Below are 19,432 nucleotides of genomic sequence, written 5' to 3'. Positions count from 1 at the left end.
TCTATAGTGGTGAAACCTTATTTTTTTGCTTAAACCAAAAACATGCAGCCCTTATTTTGATGAGGACAACAGATGCTATGCTTAATCAAGATTGGAAAGTGAGGTTTTCCAGAACATGGAGGCGTTATTTTGTCAGCAGAGCGATTTGTAATGCTGAAGTAATGCCGAGGTTTCAAACAAAACACAGGCCTTATCAATCTATTGAGGGAAACAGTGTAACAATTGTTACGCCTAACGACAAAGGAAAATGGAGGTTTTTAAACGAATGAAGCAGTTCTTTTGTTAGCAGTGTGTTTGGTGTGATGACAGTAACGGAGAGATTTTAAAGAAAACATAGGACAGACTTAGATACTATACGTAATGTTTTGGGGCTGTGGCAGTCGCAATACTTTGTAAAGAAATTGATGTGTAATGGAATGTGATGAAATGTAATACCGTTTTGTTGGTGCCTTGTTTATTGACTTCATGGGCAATTACATTTTGCACACTGTGATTAAACAATCTTCACGATACAAGACACTAATGAAAGCCTCTTAGTGACTTGCAATGACATGTTAGCGACACATTGTATAAATGCATGGTAGCACTGGATTATTTGCCAAGCAGTGATGCAGTGGCTTGGGCTAGATGTTTAGCAGCACACTAAATTATGTTATATTAACCCATATATGCCCAAACTTAGAGAAAATGACGAAATAAATATTTTTTTTCACAGAAAGTGTACTTCTACCCTCAAAAGAAAGCACAAGTTTTTTATTTACTGTCAGGTAAACGCAACATTGTTTTTCAAGCCGTCCTATACATAAAGGACATTGGGCATTAGGGGTGCTATGTGCGGGTGTGGTAAGCCTTGAAACATTTCACGTGCACACCGACATTGCACTTCTTCCTCTCCATGACGTATTTCACACAAAGCACGCGTTTACCCAGAGAAAGTGGTCGGCACGTGGCAGCATGAAAAGCAAGCAATGTCTAAGCTTGCACACGTTGAGAACGAGACCTGCTTGATGTGGTGTAGGTGGCTAGTCATCAGCTAAAGAAATAGCGATGTTGGAGTGCATCAAAGAAGCGTCCTATATGTAGGACACTGGGTTAAATGTGGGATTTAGTATCACAAAATTGCAGTTGGTTATGAAGGTTGCCATAGTAGATATTTTAATTTTGCATTATGGTGACCTCCAGATTAATTCCGACAACCTTGTGTTCCTTAACAAGTACGTAGGTAAGTGCTTTTGCACTTAACCCCTCATATGTAGCGGCTGTGGCTGGAAATGAAGTTCCTTGTCTCATTATTGGCAGCATAAAAGCCAGAGACACTTAACCACTTCAGCGAGTAAACAGCATGCTACAATATTGGCATTTAGTACTTGCAACACCCTAGGGATTGAATGATGTTCTCTATGGGCAAGAATTATGGGATGCACCGGTAACGAAGCTAGCGCATGTATGGAAAAAATTGCCACGCTTGCAATCTGTAGTGCTATAAATGCTCATTAAATGATCTTACGTCGCATGAAGAAAAACTGCTGACTGTTAGAGCCGTCTTGGGCAGTCAAAACGGGAACTTCATGTGGCAATGCAATATTCACTGGTGGCAAGTATGGTTGCCAAGCCTTTAACATTTGAACCATTTTTGGAGACTGTACGCAATTATATTTAGGTCAACATTAATTACCACATACACATCATTAGCAATACATTTTTTTATTTGATCTGTTAGGGCCTGAGATGAGCTTTTGATTCGATAAGGCTATGTAGGTGGCCAGGTTGTGCTCGGAGAACAGCAATTTTGTCTGGCGGCTTTTAGAACAGAATTTAACCCTTCGACACACTATGTACACAATTGCGTACACCACTTGTTTTTGTTAGCTGTATCAACTAGTGGCTAAGAAAGAGCTAGATACATCGAGCTTTGGATGAATTGAACCTCCTGGATAATAAATTTGTCTTAATTTAACTTCATTTTGCAGTGTGCTGTTGCACACGATTACTTTGCTGACGGCACTACCCTATCGACTAGGCTTGTGCGAATATTCGAGCACTTCGAATATTCGAACGAATAATACAGTATTCGAATTCGCTTCGATTCGAATTTAAATTATTGAAAATTTCGAAGTATTCGAAAGGAACGAATAGGTGTATATTAATCCGCTTGTAACCCCCCCTGTGAAGGTGGTTTCACTGCAGTGCAGGGGTGCTATACCGTGAATACACCTTTCTAAAAAAAAGTCCGCACTGTCCGCTTGTAATTTCCTGTAAAGGTGGTTTCACTGCAGTGGAGGGGTGCTATACCGTGAATACACCTTTCCAGGGAAAACCCGCACTGCCGCGAAGCCCCGCTTCAAGGTTAAATGAACATATTACCCTCACATCGATTCATCATTTTTTTAAGTTTAAAAACTTGTTCTACCAGCTTATATGCTCCAAGTATAGTAAACTTTAAAATGTAACATATTTTTACAGGTTATCACTTGCATTCTGCTGAAAGCCAAATCCTGCTACTATTAAAAGTTGCTTCCACTTCCTTTGAACCAAAAAGAATGACATTTGCACATGCCTTGTTACAATTAAAAAAAAAACGTTGTGCAGGTTGGTTGGGTCATGACAAATATGCTCATTTTTCTTTATAATGTGTGATATATACTATTTGAATTCGATTCGAAATTATTCGACCAAAATCACTATTCGCTTCGAATTCGCTTCGAACCTAAAATTTACTATTCGCACAAGCCTACTATCGACGAGTCGACTCATTCGACGTGCCGCTTCCCGCGAGCCACGTCTAAAGTAGTATAATTTTTCTTTGCTCAAAATTAACATAACCGAAAACAAATTCGCACTATATTTCTAGCCTGAGATTTATGCAAAAACAAGGCATGAATAGCTTCAGAATAAATAGATATTTAATTACAATTTAATTGCGAATAATTACTATAACAAACATAAATTAGCGCATTATGACATTTTTGTTGCAATAGAATATCGAGTGCCTTGAAATAACGCATTGATTTGACGCATCTACAGACAGTTCTTCATAGGTGGCATCTGAAAGGGTTAAATTTCTGGTCGTCTCCCCTCTTGCTAACAATAGCTTATATTAAAACTGCTACGCGAATGTAGCACAAACTTTGCAAGGTACTCATCTGGAAAATGTTTCTTTAGCGGTAGAAGTGATGGGGCATGCTCTGTGGCCATATGTAGCTGCGTCACAACCCTTCCCTGCACAGGAACGTTTCACTACCTCGAAGGAAACCTGCACAAAACTGCTTGGAAACAAAGATATCGGAAACCGTTGAGCAATAAAAGCTAGCCATAGGGATGTCGGCTATTCTGAGCACACTGTTCTCGGAAGATGGCGAGTGAGAAATTCGAGGAGTGTCAAAAACAAAGAAAGGAACTCGCTACTCAACTGCATACTAGTGTTGCTGCATGCAACTTACAACATTTTTTCCGGCAACCTAACCGGTGCACATTACCCGCTTAATCAGCAGGGCATTATGGAGTATACAGCATGTATCATACTACATAGTTATTTTTATTGGTGCCGATTGTGGCAAGTGCAAATAGTAAGGAGAACCTATAGGCTTGATTTCTTTCATTAGTTACAAACCTACGAAGCCAACAGATAGCAGAAGCAGTTCAAGTAAGTTCGCTTTTTTTCTTGGGTGAGATGAGAAACATATAACTTGTGGACTTGCTGCAGGTGGCATACTATGTGCTTTCCCTAGGATCATGCAATTTCAAGTTGTACTGTACTCACACCGTAAAATGCAGCAGGGAAGTGAAGCACCCAAAAAGCACAATTAATTACTCGATAGTGCAACGCCACGCTGCTACACATCCGATTGCTAAAGGTGGCATTAACTCGAGCTTAAACGTAAGAGCCAAAACTACGCCAATGTAAAACAAACTGCAAACAGCAGAAACTGAAATGAGCATATCAGCTAGGCCTAAATCAATGTGCATTTCATTTCACAAGGATAGTATATGCAGCACCTGAAGCGGCTACTCGTGGCCAAGCTCACTCACCTGCATGATGAGGGCTGCTTTCTCCTGGTCTTGCGCAGAAATGACCGGGTTCGCAGCCGGGGCAGGGGGCCCTGGCCGTCCTCCTGTTGCAGCGCCCGCCATGCGCGGGTCGTCTCTGGGGCCTCCGGGGGCACTAAAGGGGCCCCGGCTACGAGGATCAAATGGCGCTCCAGGTCGGAAGCGTGGGTCTGTGCGCAGGTCTTGGTCTTCGAGGGGTGGCTGCTGGCGCATGTCGCGATCACCCATGGGGGGCATGGTACGCAGGTCACGGTCACCACGAGGGTCCAGGCGAGGGTCGGGTCCACCCCTGCCGGGACCCCCACCCATAGGTCCCATCACTGCACGGAAGAGAGAGAGAAAGAGGATCCTTAATTAGGCATGGGTGAATACTCGAACGAATATTACAGATTTGAAATTTGTTTCGACACGAATTTAAGTTTTCCAAAATTTCAAGTATTCCAAACGAATGAATAGACATATACTAGACTATTTTACGGATGGGTTTCGGTGTTACCATATTGGGCTGTAGCGTTGCCATATTGTATCTTTATAACAGTGCTATAGTAGATGCATACACATGAAAACGGTTCGGTTGGTGCATTCGACGTTTCCTAACCTTAATAATTGACATTACGGCATACAAAAAATAAGAAAACTATCGTTTAACAGCACAAGGTGGTGGTGCCCAATTATTTTATGTAAAATCTATATTTTACAGCATGTAGCCCCCCTGAAAAGGTGTTTCACCGCAGCATGAGGCTGCTATGCCGTGAAACCACCTACCCAGAGAAAATCCCCACTGCCGCGAAGCCACAATTCAAGGTTAAATGTACATTTTACCTGCACCTCGATTAATATCCACGTCACACGGGCATTTGGAAGGCCTTCCAACTGATAGTCTACTGACTCAACGGTCAAGCACAATCTGCCACACAGGGGGTTTTAAAGGCCATCGAGTCAATAGTCTCTCGAGTAAACGGAGCACCCCACAGCTCTATCAAAGCTTTGATGGCCATTGAGCGGCGGAAGCAGAAACAGTGCAAACATGCCCTCTTGTTTACAGTGTGCTCGTACTCACGATTACAAAAGAAAAATTTAACCAGTATGCTTTAAAAGCAGTATATGTGTGCATTATGAATTATTTAAAAAGTACTATCTTTGCCACTTGAAATGTGTGAACTGCACATACTCTCGACAACAGCAACGTGCTTGTCTTCGTTGCACCGTCTGGCCATGTCTCACTCGCCACAGTTCCGCTGCTCAAGGACGTAAAAACTAAATATGTATTCATAACTATGAATAACCAATTCATTCAAATGTTTGAACAAAAACAACCGGCATATTTGTGATATTAAGTGGATTTATTTAACTTTCGTTGAAATGAATATGAAAATAAAGATCCGCAGCACCACACCATTTGTAGTACAAGAAACACCTGAATCACTCAACGGCCACTCAAAAGTACCGTGTAGAAGTGCGACAACTCCATCGAGTCGATAGAGTTGTGGTGTTTCGATGGCCATCGACTGGATGGCCTTTCAAAAGTGCCCGTGTGACACAAGTATAATTTTTTATTTAGTTTAAAAGTGTGTAATATGGACTTATATGAGGTAGGTATAGCAAATCTTAAAACTAGGGGTGTGCGAATATTCGAAATTACAAATATTTTTCGAATAGAGTTTGCTGTTCGATATGATTCGCACTGGAATTTTACTATTCGAACTTCTTAAAAACAAATACAGTCAACGTCCGACTGAAAGTGACCCCTTCAGATTTTCAATATGCTTCACCTCATTACACTACCGTATTGCGGCAAAGCTGCCTTTCAAGCTCCGTTACTGTCGAACTTTGCAAAGACAGTCAGCATCCAATTGGTAGTCCCTAAATTTTCAATATGCTTCTCCTCATCACACCCCGATATTGCGGCAAAGCTGCCTTTCAAGCTCTGTTACGGTCGAACTTTGCCAAGACACAGTCAACATCCGATTGGAAATGGTCCCTAGATTTTCAATAAGCTTCACCTCATCACATCCCGGTATTGCGACAAAGTTGCCTTTCAAGCTCCGTTACGGTCGAACTTTGCCAAGACACAGTCAACATCTGATTGGAAGTGGTCCCTAGATTTTCAATATGCTTCACCTCATCACACCCCGGTATTGCGGCAAAGCTGCCTTTCAAGCTCTGCTACGATCGCAAATGTACTAACGCTGGTTCCAACATGGAGATGAAAGATGTGGCAGAGGTGGGGGCTCAATTAATGCTGTTTTGGACATGAAATTTGGGCAGGAAGTCCGAAAAATCGGAAGCCGAAGCTTTTTAGCATCCAAAATTTCAGATGTTATTATATATCGATGTCTACAAGGCAGATTTGGAACTCCGGACTTGAAGGGAGCAGACCCTTGTCCGCCACATCAGTTGGGCTTCCACAGAAGTTGAAAGAGGAGGACAGGCTGAGGAAATTACATCTTTGCCTATCACGTGTAAAGTGCTGTTGGCAACACTTTGGTTGCACCAAATCATATACATAAATACAATTCAGCCTCTACATCGCCTCATTCTTGATAAGACAACTATGAAACACTACCCCGCCAGTGCTTCATCAACCTAGCGAAAAGAAACACTTTCATGTTGCTATCTCATAAGAAAATGCTTAGGAATCCTCTCCAACTTTTTTTCTGCAATTTCACTTCGAATTATTCGAGAAACATTCTAGAAATATTCGAGAAATATTTGAAAAATATTCGATTTGATTCGCACTCGCACTTCAACATTCAAATTCGCTTCGCACCCCAAATTTTGCTATTCGCACAGCTCTACTTAAAACGTCATGTGTTTCACTTGCACCCTATTAATATTCAAATCCTGCTGCTATTCAAAGTTGCTTCCACTTTGAGAAAGTGAAATTTGCACAAGCCTAGTTCCAATTCTTAAAAATATTGTGCAAGTAAGTTGGGTCCAGACAAAAATGCTCCTTTTCCTTTATAATACCTGATATATAGTAATCCAACCATTCCATTTCATATTATTCAATCAAACCAACCCTATCCTTAATGAATACTCTAGCTGCAAGCTTCGGACTGAAAGGTTACTGGAGGAAAAGGCCTCTTCCATCCACTTTCTGAATCGAAGCATGAAGATGCGTGCGATGTCCACAATAATATTCATGATATTTTCCAACCAAATTCAACTTGTTTCAAGTAGGCATTTCTTGGCTAGCTACCATTGTTACTCGCACACTACCAGCACAGCTATCTGCTGTAATAACTGCAACAATTTCTTTATGCAATTTCAATTCAGTGATCAGGTTGTCTACACATCTTTTTTTGTGAAGGTACTGCATCCAGATTCCTAAGCATGTCAATGGTCAAAGTAAGCACTACACACTGTAATGGTGTTAAAAGGCCCATCCGACACCAAAATCGATACCTCGAGATGTTTGCATTGTTTGATTGTCCTGTATACATGGGCACTTCTGGCGGATTATTAGTGGCGAACGTTACTTTTCAGATATTTTAATTTGCTTTCAAAGTAAGCGTGAGTGCTCTGAGTTGGCAGCACCTCGTGACATCGCCACTAGTACGATGTAGACAAAGGCCCCATGTGACGGTCCACAAGAAAAGCGAGTATTGTCGACTTCACAGAAGATTTGCGGTGTGCGCACTACCGGTAGCACGACCCGACTAGGGCTATTGTTCCTCGCCCCTCTCACTCCGTTGTCGGGCTGCTCTCTAGGCGGTTTTGGCTGCTTACACCAGCAATGCTTTCGTTTATTCTGAAAGGCCATGCTCTTAACAGGCTTAACTCACACCGAAACACCCAAACCATTTTGTTCTCTACCACGCATGGGGCCCTGATTTGAAAACTCCGCTGTCAGCATCACCTTATTGAGCGCACGTGGTCTTAGGTGCACCCCCGCTGTGGGGCGGTAGTTTACCATTTTAGGTGGGCATTTTGAAGTGACGCTAAATTGATCACGATTAGCGATGCTAGCATTAATTATACGATACGTTAGAGCATTTACGGTTCAATTTCGGCATTACCAGACATAAGGTTACAAATTACAGTAAAAAAAAGTCACTAGCAAAATTTTCGCTAACAGCGGTCCAACCAAATTCAATTTGTTTCAAGTAGGCATTTCTTGGCTAGCTACCATTGTTACTTGCACACTACCAGCACAGCTATCCGCTGTAATAATTGCAACAATTTCTTTATGCAATTTCAATTCAGTGATCAGGTTGTCTACAAATCTTTTTTTTGTGAAGGTACCGACACTATTTTTCAGAGGAGAGTTTACTCTGCCATACAAATCTCCTGTATACAGAGACGGCTGCAGAGTAGGAGGGTGAAAGCCGCCCAGCAGGTGAGGAACTCGTGACTCGAAGGGAGCTTGCCCTTGTCCGTCACATCAATTGGGCCTCCAGAGGAGTTGAAGGAGGCCGAGAGCTTGAGGAAATAGCGTCTTTCCCTTTCACGTTTAAAGTGTTGGCAACACCAGATTGCTTATACCAAATCACGTAAATAAACACAATTCTGCTTCTGCATTGCCTCATTCTTTATGAGGCAACTAGGGAACACCAATTAGCAGCACCCCTCCAGCACTTCACCAACATAGCCAAAAGAAACGCTTTCATGTTTCTATTTCATAATATGCTTAGGGATCCTCTGCAACTATTTTTCTATAATTTCGTTTCGATGTATTAGAAAAATATTCGAAAAGTAGTCGATTCAATTCGCACTCAAACTTTAATATTCGAATTCGTTTTGCACCCAAAATTTTGATATTCGCACAGCTCTACTTTGTACCCTTGCGGTACGCACAGCCTTTGCCAAGAGTGCGCTGTCTACCCAGGGAGTTATGACTGAAGCTAAAGCCAGGAACCGAGATGGAACTAAAGTTGCACTATCAGTATTTCAAGAAGATTTTGCAAAACTAGCAAAGCCTCCTTCTAGACTAGAAATTCGAGACACCATGAGTGCCACAGAAGCCTTTGAATGCTAACAAGTCTGGTTATCTGCGTAGTTGTCTGTATATACTCCCGATAGAGACAGCACGGTGACAATACCTGCACAGAAGTATTAAATTCTAGCACTACATGCAAGCAGCATAAATATACCCACCACGAGGATCAAATGGATTGCTTCTGATTTGGTCAGGCACCGACGGTCGCTCTCCAAGCAATGACGCTCTCGCTGGTGCTAAAAACAAAACAGCATATGATAGATCAGATACAAGAATACACACGATTAAGATGCAAAAATTATGTTAAAAGGGCCCTGAAACGTCTTTTCCAGAATAACAGGCTGGAAAAATGCAATGCCTTTCGAATATTCTCCAATAACACCAATCTTGAATCAGTTGACTCTATACTACAGCAGCAAATTTGATCTAATTGCACCACCTATTTACCTATTTACCTGTTATCTTAGGCTCCATTTCCCTTCACTCAGAACAAGTCCTTAACTCTAATGGATGACCAGTTGGCTGCCCTGCCCATTATGTGGCTTGCTAAACTCTGTTTCCTTCTCTTAATCACAACCACTAGAATATTGGCTACTATCCTCGTCTGCTCTCTATAGTATTACACACTGCTGTCAAGCCATATCTCAACATTACACACATTGTTTTTCGTTTCATCACGGGTTATGCAGCCCTTAGCTTTCTTCTCAAGCTTCCTTCGTTCATCTGAATGTTTCTACTTTACTATCCGGAAATGTTGAACAAATCAGTTGTTGCACCAGAAGTCGGTCAGGCACTACTGAAGTTTTTTGGATGGCAGTTGTAGTCTCTCTTAATGTATTAATAGAGACTACGATTGTCACGTTCCCCACCTCCTCTATTTCTTGTTTTGCAAGCCCACTTTAGTAGTGCACTCTTCTTTCTTTCTTTCCCCTAGTGTAGGGTAGCAAACCAGATGCTTATCTTCCAGTTAACCTCGCTGCTTTCCTCAGTTTGTCTCTCTCTATTTAGCATAAAATAAAAGATACATTATCGAACTCCCCTCAGTCAAACTCTCTGAATTTTGCAGTTTGACCGGAAGAACCAAAACAAGTTGACAAGGCTGAAGAAGCCAGGTATACGCAATGAAGTTTGCACATGCACAATAGAATTATAGTTTCTTTCAATGAACACATAGTTTTGTTCACTGCGTTCACTCAGCATATCAAGAAGCCCTGCAGCTGAAGCCACCGTTTTTTTGCCAAGAAATGCTATTTGCGTTCACTTTTGAGAACTCTTACATTGATCTTGGAATTCAGCAGGGATCAAACAGTGGTTACCCACTCTAAAGTCTCCTTTCCTTTTTCTTTTTTTTTAAGTGCTTCAGCTTCCCTCTAATTCTACTGTACACAACACGAACGTACCACCAAATCCCGAGTCTGAAAACGGTGAGTCGGCAGGAAAGCCCGGACCCCCAGCTGGCCCTCCCAATGGGCCCAATCCCTGCAGAAAGTCAAGAAAAAAGCAGTGGAAACACCCGTTTAAAAAAGAGGCACCTAAAGCAGTGGCAGTTTGGTGTGAAAGTACAGCAAAACCTAAATATAATGAACATGGATAGTATAACAAGTTATTGGACATAATGAAGGAAATCCAAGATTTGGTAGGTTGTGGTTTACTTCAATGAGTATTCTACTGCTACGACGAAACGGAAAGTGCACGATACAAGATAATATCGGTACAGTAAAGAAACACTTGTTTACTTGGTAACTTCAAGTATCTCGATATCAAAAAAGTAGGGGTGTGCGAATGTTCAACGTTCCAATAATTTTCTCATAGTATTTGCTATTCTATTTCATTCGCACTGGAATTCAACTATTCGAGGTATTCGAACTTCCGGAAGAGAAATACAGTAAACGTCCGATTCTTCGGACTCTCTAGGGATTGCGAGGTCGTCTGAAAAAATTAATTCATGCTTTTTTATTCTGCTCAAGAGGTGAAATTGCTACAGCCACATCCGAAATAGCTTCAATGCCTCCCAGTAAACTTTTCAGGCATTTTGGTGCGCACCCAGGCTCTCGTGAATACATTCGGTACCTGCCGTAAACCCCATTTAACTACGTGCCAACTGCCAATTTCAAATTTACGTATCGTGATGAGCGACCCCGATACCAGCAAAGCACAGAATAAATTATGGCTATCTCCAGAAGAATTGACATTTGGGCATGCTGGAATTGCCCGGCTATCTCACATGGAGCATTTGGAAACATTTGGAAACATGGAGCATTTGGAGCATTTCCAAATGCTCCATGTGAGATAGCCGACATCATTCACACACGCATTGCCGAATCTCCGCCGACACTCAGCATTTGCTGCCACCTGAACCGATCGTTCCTATTTTTGTGCAGCACACCACCAACTCACGCCGTCACTGCCGGGGCACTTGCTGTACCATAAGCATACATTTGTCATCAAAGTGTTCGTGATGCCCACTCCGTTCCTTACCGCGCATGGCCATGGCAATGGCGAGCTGCTTACGTTCGTGAAGGCAACTAGTGTGTGTGACTCACTTAGCGGTCTCGCACAAAGAGGCAGCATGAACGATGGCTTGGCGCGTTTAGGTTATACACATACCACTGCGCTAGGCCACATGCACTACTGAGCAGTTAGCTCAAGATGCTTATCAGAAGGGTTGCCAGCGCCGTATTGGCACATTTACAGCCTACCGCCATCACCCCTCCATGCATTTCCACTGCTTATCTGTAAAGACATTGCCACACCGGCAGCATTGTGCCGTGACAGTGGCCCCTTCAGATTTTCTATATGTCTCACCCCATCACAATGGCATTACGGCAAAGCTACCTATCGGGCACTGCAACAGCCGCAAACGGATCGCTTCACGAAAGTGCTGGTTAACCTATGAGATGATAGACACAGAAGAGGTGGGGGCTTTAATTAATGCCGTTTCAGACCTGAAATTTGGGCAGAAAGTCAGAAAAATCGGACTTGAGCATCCAAAATTTCATATGTTCTTATACATTGATATCGATGGGGCAGATTAGGAACTGCCGACTTGAAAGGTGCGCACACTTGTCTGCCACATCAGTTGGGCCTCCACAGAACTTGCAAAGGAGGAGAGGTTGAGCAAATAGAGTCTTTTCTAGGGGTGTGCGAATATTCGAAATTTCGAATATTTTTCGAATAGTGTTTGCTATTCGATTCGATTCGCACTGGAATTTTACTATTCGAACTATTCGAACTTCCCAAAAACAAATACAGTCAACGTCCGATTGAAAGTGACCCCTTCAGATTTTCAATATGCTTCACCTCATTAGAATCTTGTATTGCGGCAAAGCTGCCTTTCAAGCTCCGTTACGGTCGAACTTTTCTTTGCCAAAACAGTCAACGTCCGATTGGAAGTGGCCCCTAGATTTTCAATATGCTTCACCTCATCACACCCCGGTATTGCAGCAAAGCGGCCTTCCAAGCTCCGTTACGGTCGAACTTTGCCAAGAGACAGTCAACGTCCGATTGGAAGTGGTCCCTAGATTTTCAATATGCTTCACCTCATCACACCTCCGCATTGCGGTAAAGCTGCCTTTCAAGCTCTGCTACGGTCGCAAATGTATTAACTCAAGAAAACGCTGGTTCCAACATGGAGATGAAAGATGTCGCAGAGGTGGGGGCTTAATTAATGCTGTTTTGGACCTGAAATTTGGGCAGGAAGTCAGAAAAATCAGAAGCCGAAGCTTTTTTAGCATCCAAAATTTCAGATGCTCTTATATCTCGATGTCTACGAGGCAGATTTGGAACTCCGGACTTGAAGGGAGCACACCCTTGTCCGCCACATCAGTTGGGCTTCCACAGAAGTTGAAAGAGGAGGAGAGGCTGAGGAAATGGCATCTTTGCCTATCACGTGGGAAGTGTTGTCGGCAACACTTTAGTTGCACCAAATCATGTACATAAATAGAATTCGGCCTCTACATTGCCTCATTCTTCATAAGACAACTATGAAACACCACCCCGCCGGTGCTTCATCAACCTAGCGAAAAGAAACACTTTCATGTTGCTATCTCATAAGAATATGCTTAGGAATCCTCTCTAACTGCAATTTCACTTCGAAGTATTCAAAAAATATTCTAGAAATATTCGAGAAATATTCGAAAAATATTCCATTCGATTCGCACTCACACTTCAATATTCAAATTCGCTTCACACCCAAAATTTTGCTATTCGCACAGCTCTAGTCTTTTCCTTTCACGTGTAAAGCGTTGCAGATACAACACTCGTTACACAAAATCGTGTAAATACATACAATTCGACCTCTGCATGACCTCATTCTTGATAAGGCAACTAGGGAACACCACCCTTCCATCTCTTCACGAACCTAGCCAAAAGAAACACTTTCATGTTGCTATCTCATAAGAATATGCTTAGAGATCCTCTGCAACTTTTTTTCTGTAATTTCGCTTCAAAGTGTTAGAAAAATACTCGATTTGATTTGCACCCAAACTTTAATATTCAAATTTGCTTCACATCCAAAATTTCGCTATTCGCACAGCTCTACAAAAAAGGCCAAGTACACAGCAAGCGTAAACTGAGTATACTTCTAGAAATGCAAGCATGTCTTGGCGGACAGCTTGGTTTCTCACGCCTGCAGCTGGTGAACAAATGTGCCAATCACTTATGGTCACACTGGTTGCACATAACGAATTGTGCACAGCGCATTCTTAATTTGCAATTGTTGACGTGCCATGTACAGCAAGCCATTGACAGCAAGACATTAGGAACTGCCAAAATAGAGAAAAAGACCTTTCACTGGCTTTTCAGATGCTTTACACACATTTTTTTCACAGATGCCATCGCGATTTCAATGAATGAATGAATAAAGTTTATTTAATATTAGTCTGACAGTTTCTTTCGGATATCAAAAAATATTTTTTTTTTGCTGATAGCATTTATGCTTGCATAATGAATATTAGACACAACAAAGGTATTTTGTACATCAGATATACGCTGCTTGTGCATGTCTTGAAGATTGTGAGTTGGTGGTCTTATGTAAGCATTCATGCATGCAAGTTGCCATTCATGTCAAAAACCATTTGGAGTACACAGAATCTTGTTTTTTTGCAGTGAACTCTTGTCTATATACTGGCATTATGTACATTTTTGTGTGCTTGCATGGACTCTCAAAATAGACAAATGGAAATAACACTAATTTGCCAAAAGGTGTGCTGTTCGATAGTTTTTTTTTTTTTGCTGCCTCTGAGTGCATCCCATCACGTGCAGTCCGAGGCTGCATAACAGCGGGTACGCGTTGCTCAGCTCAGCCCCCAAAGACCAGCTGTGGATAGGCTGACCAGCTTTCCACAGCTGGTCTTTCAGTTATGTTGCTTCGCCGCTGTAAGAAATCTGAAAAATCTGAATTCACATGCAGATATATATATATATATATATATATATATATATATATATCTGAATGTTAAGTGGTACGTATGCATACCATTGGAGTATTTAGTGTTATGCTGCCGAGCATGAGATTGTGAACTTCATTCACAGCCATGGCAGCAACATATGGGAGATTAAATGCAAAAGCACTCATGTATTACTAAAGGAACTGTCCACCAATTTTTATGGTACCCATTTTCTTTAGCGCAACAGAAAGCTTACCGGTCAGAGTGTCTAATCACAAAATGGTATACAGAAAACGCCGTGAAACATTTATATTCTACAGGTTTAATGTGGCGACTATGAAGTCACATACAAACATCACATTCTGCAAGCAGTGGGATGTGAGCACGAGAGCGGTTCGTGTTTGTGCAAAGCTGTTGTGTGTGTGCACTCAGCACGCATGCGCCGCGGCTCGACATTTTCCACTAGTTGCCGCGAAGGCAGAGCTGCTTCTCAGCGTGCAACTTGTGGGGATTGAGGCTTGCCGTCGCCATTGCGCGGGTTTTTTCGCCTATTTCTGCCATCCTCATGTCCGATCATGTCGCTCCCCTCCTCCGTCGTCCTACGGCGCTGGGCGAGCGGGGGTGACGTTAACCCTCCTCACCCCGGCGCCGGATCGCGACGGTGGCGCCACGTTCGAGTCTCGCGTGCTCGCGTCTCGCGAGACGTTGCGCGCGGCGGGGGAGTCAGACCCTCTCTGGACCTCGTAGGGTAAGCACGCTTTTTCTTTCCTGTCCGTCGGCTCCTTTGTTTGGGCTCGCTCGGACGGAGTTCGCCAACGGTGCCTTGCGCCAGCGGCGAGCGCTTACCTTACGTTGTCCTTTCCGAACGCTAGGCTGAAGAGCGGTGCGGTGCATTCGCGCGTGGTCTTACTACGCCAAAACCGTATCTATCGAAGCCAATGCGAGCGGAGTTTGCCCTTGCTCGAGCGATCGGGCCCTGTTTTGGTCGCTGATCGTGAGAGCTCGCAGCATAGTCGCGAGGGAACGTTTCTCTCAGCGGCGTGTCCCCGTGAGCCCTTTTGCCCGCGGAGACGTGCTAGCGGCACCCTTTGTGTTGTACTTTCGCCCGTGGCGTGGTTAAGCCTGTTTTGCTTCTCCCGCCGCCTTTGGGAGCGGGCGTTGTACTGCGTTTGTGGTGTTGCCGCAGGCAATAAAGTGTTGCGGATTTCGAGAGCAGTACTGTGTACTTGCCGCGCTGCGCTCGGCGCCTCTGTTGCGCTCGAACGTACGTGTGCAGCGGCGCGCTAGTTCACGCGAGGCGACGGCAGACGCGGCCCCGTTGGCTCGCTAAGTCCGAACCCACGCTAGTGGCCGTACTCCTCTGAGTTACGTGGTCACTACAAACTCCTTTTACCTCGTAAGCAGCACAGAATAGAGCAGGGATGTATAATAATATACATACTCTAATTGTGAGCACTAATTATGGTGCACATGAAACCATCAGACTACGTACAGCAAAGAGAACGACTCCATAATCCTGCTTCAAGGCTCGTCCGCTAGGCAGCATGACATACTGGTTTTCTGTTGCTTTTAAACGCGATTTAAAAATATTAATCCTGCTCACATTGCAAAAAGGCTGCTTCAATCTGTCACTATAATTCACGGCCTTTCATTTCCACCATGATCTATCTCACGTTCCGGCCAGTTGTCAGTCACTTTAAGGAACACAAGGTTGTTGGTACGATAAGAGAAGCCACTCACTCCGGGCTGCTGCCCCAAAGGTTGTCCCATTGGCTGAGGACCCAGTGCTTGTGGTCCCATTCCCTGAGGTCCCATCGGAGGCTGTGGTGCCAAGGGCTGGGGACCGCCGGCAGCTCCCAGCAACGGTCCCCCTGCACCTACCATAGGGCCGGCTGCCCCAACCATGGGCCCTGCTCCACCAACCATGGGCCCAGCACCTGCAACCATGGGTCCACCGGCTGCTCCAACCATGGGCCCTGCCCCAGTGACCATGGGGCCTGGTGCGGCCACCACAGCAGGCTGAGTGCCTCCCAGGGGCTGCTGGGCGCCCGTGCCCAGTGGGGCGAGGTTCGGGTTTTGGCGGTGCAAGATGCTCAGTGCCACCTGGGGGTCCACAATCTTCATGATGACTTGCGCCTGGAGCAGGGCGTATGCCAGCTGCGGGTTCTGCAGGAGCATGTTACGGGCCTCTCCCGGGTTGTTCTGAATGCAGAGCTGCGAGAAGATAATAATAATTGTTGGGGTTTTACATCCCAAAACCAGGATGTGATTATGAAGGACACCATAGTGGAGGGCTCCGGAGATTTTGACCATCTGGTGTTCGTTAACGTGCACCTAAATCTAAGCCCACGGGCCTCTAGCATTTCGCCACCATCGAAATGCACAGCTGCAAGAAGAGAAGACTGCGACTTACTGCACAAGAGGAGAACTCCAGAGAATTGTTCAGTTGCATTTGTTCACTATCACTGTATCATCATCAGCCTGATTATGCCCCCTGCAGGGTGAAGGCCCCTCCAATTTTTCTCCAATTAACCCGGTCCCAGGGTTTAAAACTGATATAAAATCAAACATAGGCAACATCTTAGTTTACTGTAAGCAAGGTATTCTACTGCACTTAGTTCTGTTTCCCTGGTAAACAAAGTTTTATGTTAACGTTTCAGCTGGCATCTCAAAGAAAACAGCAGCTACAGGACACCAATTGCACTACGAACTAACATTTTTTCAAAATACCGTAACTAACAGTCACTGCACTTGCACACACTGACGAACCACAACTTGAGGCGTACACTCTGCACTATTTTATGAGTGAGGAATGCAGTCACAGATATGTTGGTCAGCTCAACAAGAAAAAAGAGAACATACCTTCATCTGCTTCATCAGTTCAAACATCTGTTCAGGTGGCAAACTCGCCACCGCTTTGGAAATTGCTTCAGGTGCCCGTTCTGGTTCCACTTCTTGGCCATATGGACTCTGAGAAAACATCATAAATGGACCGCGATTAGTGCCGCACAGAAATGAAGAAAATAGATGCCTTACATACGAGTGTGTTCAGCAAAACAGTTCTCGGGGAAGTACAATATGCTTTGCAAGGCTCCCAATTTGTAAGCAGCAGTCGCATAAGTGGTTATTTGTAAACCCTGAAGTCAGTCAACCAAGCTGCCAAGTTTGCACAGGCCAGCCCATTTGCAATTACAGGCGAATACTCATGACAGTCCAATGCGTATGACAATACGCACAGGTGTCTTTTTGAGAAACAAGCAGATGAAGGAAAGTACTCGAAGATCATGGTTAGATTAATGCCTTAGCAAATGATGCATCACTTATGGAAGTGTAGTGTTTTTTTTAATGCTGCAAGAGCTTGACCAACGGCTGGTGAAACCGAAGACTCGGGTATACAACTCCTGTACAAAGAAACATTACGAACGACAGTGATTTACTGCACCCTTTCGCAGTTTTCAATACTCACTTCGACTGGTGGGCCACCTAATGACGCCTGTAAATCTGAAAGCAGAAGATTGTGCGCTCGTTAGTACATGAGCGTCATGCAGCGAAACTGACCACACAATCACGGCCGATTTACTGCATCAGACAAGAAGAGCCCACTTACTTTTGAGTTCTTCTTTACTCTTCTCGCTGGCGGCGTTGTCGACGCGCAAGGGACGTCCGTTGAGATCGAAAGCATTCAAATTTCGCATGGCGCTAAGCGCAGTCTCTTGATCCTTGTACTCACAGAATCCATAGCCTTTGGGCTTTCCTGTCTCACGATCATACACGAGCCTGTGTAGTGTACAAACAGTGCACTAAACTCACACAACCACACCACGATGCGTACAAAACAACGCCCGCGCACGGATAAGCACACCGGCTCCACGAGAAGTTTGGGTACACGCTCACCTAAAGCTGACCACAGGTCCCACTTCAGAAAAGATGTCCTTTAGCTGCTCCTCTGTAGCTTCGTAAGGAATGTTCCCCACTGCAACGAGCAAAGAGAAGTAGTATTTAACAATAGCGAGAGCCTTATGCAGTGATCATGAGATTATTCAGCGCGTTATGTGCTTTAGAGCAAGGCCAACTCACCGAACACCGAACGTACAGAACGCTCGGCGGCAGAGAGAACCCCTTGTACAGCTGTCATATCGGCAGCGTTTTTGCGCGACTTCCCCAGTTCGGCGACAGTGTGGGTAGCTATTTACGAAGATAATGTGTTCCTCTGTCCTCTGCGAAGCACAGCAAAGAACTATGCAGCGGCCACCATTCAGCAACAAATCGGCTGCAAACTATCGGCGGTGGCGTCCCCTAGCCTGTGTCTTTGTGCTTACGATCATAGCTTACGATCGTCAAGACAATCAAACTAAAAACCAATTTTTTTTACCTGTGTATATAATATAAACCCAAACAAATCAACTATAACTATGTTGTTATGGAACTGACATTGCACAATGTTTATTTACAAGAGATATGCCACTCACACTCGTGGCCATTCCAACGTCAGCTACTCACTATGGGCAGTGCGAGCGTGGTGTACGAGCGCGAGCAGCGGGCTGTGGTACGCGTTCCGATGATTTTTGCGTCCGAAATACCGTGTTAACTCGCCGCTCCGTGCTGTCATCTAAGCGACGGAGAAAAATGTGAGGTTCCCGCGCACTGGGCTACGAGACATCACGAAATGTGCAGCTTTGGGTATGTATAAATCAAGTGCCGTGCCTTTGCACGGGTCATTCGCTCAGTCCTGCAGACTCTTCCGTGTGCTGCATGCTGCGGTGAGGATGTAACGCACTATTGAGCCTATCATATGATAGTGCACATTACACAACTCCTCGTAATCGGGAGCAACCATTGGGCGTCACCAACAGCTTGTGTGCAAGCGTTTGTCGGGTGCGGCGTTTAGGTGACAGCTGCGTTTGACGGGGTCTGAAGGTTTTGATGCGCTGTACGCGTTTTTCCTGGGAGAAAACGTGCGTCTGCATTGTCGTGCGGATTTGTCGGTGTCCCAGCTTTAGCCACTTTCTGGTCGCTTCGCGTACAGGATGAACATCTGCGCTTCGGAATGTTTGTT

At 44.3% G+C, this 19,432-nt stretch overlaps 2 protein-coding genes across 10 annotated transcripts in view; one reads left to right on the top strand and one right to left on the bottom strand.

The window, feature by feature from the left end:
* LOC119396720 (cleavage stimulation factor subunit 2) overlaps nucleotides 1–19,432 on the bottom strand; it is a 46,707-nt gene that overhangs the window by 295 nt on the left and 26,980 nt on the right. Inside the window, exons 1-9 of one of the 8 annotated variants that reach the window (XM_037664026.2) lie at nucleotides 18,454–18,667; nucleotides 18,271–18,349; nucleotides 17,984–18,153; nucleotides 17,843–17,877; nucleotides 17,239–17,346; nucleotides 16,117–16,590; nucleotides 10,390–10,468; nucleotides 9,148–9,225; nucleotides 4,030–4,367 (exon numbers count right to left, since the gene is read on the bottom strand). In XM_037664026.2, the coding sequence (XP_037519954.1) occupies nucleotides 4,030–4,367; nucleotides 9,148–9,225; nucleotides 10,390–10,468; nucleotides 16,117–16,590; nucleotides 17,239–17,346; nucleotides 17,843–17,877; nucleotides 17,984–18,153; nucleotides 18,271–18,349; nucleotides 18,454–18,511 (1,419 nt within the window). In that variant the 5' untranslated portion in view covers nucleotides 18,512–18,667. Of the gene's footprint in view, nucleotides 1–4,029; nucleotides 4,368–9,147; nucleotides 9,226–10,389; nucleotides 10,469–16,116; nucleotides 16,591–17,238; nucleotides 17,347–17,842; nucleotides 17,878–17,983; nucleotides 18,154–18,270; nucleotides 18,350–18,453; nucleotides 18,668–19,432 lie in introns of those variants that run through there. The other 7 variants (XM_049417201.1, XM_049417200.1, XM_049417195.1 and 4 more) reach the window with 7 other exon arrangements.
* LOC119396713 (protein dopey-1) overlaps nucleotides 19,040–19,432 on the top strand; it is a 94,817-nt gene continuing 94,424 nt past the window's right edge. The window contains exon 1 of one of the 2 annotated variants that reach the window (XM_049417191.1): nucleotides 19,040–19,056. The gene's annotated coding sequence lies outside the window, so the exon portion shown is untranslated. The remainder of the gene's footprint in view (nucleotides 19,057–19,432) is intronic. The other variant, XM_049417192.1, reaches the window with a different exon arrangement.

The sequence above is a fragment of the Rhipicephalus sanguineus genome, chromosome 6 (assembly GCF_013339695.2).
Source record: "Rhipicephalus sanguineus isolate Rsan-2018 chromosome 6, BIME_Rsan_1.4, whole genome shotgun sequence".
NCBI lineage: Eukaryota > Metazoa > Arthropoda > Arachnida > Ixodida > Ixodidae > Rhipicephalus > Rhipicephalus sanguineus.
Note: the sequence above shows the minus strand (reverse complement) of the source record. Positions and strands in the feature narration are given on the sequence as shown.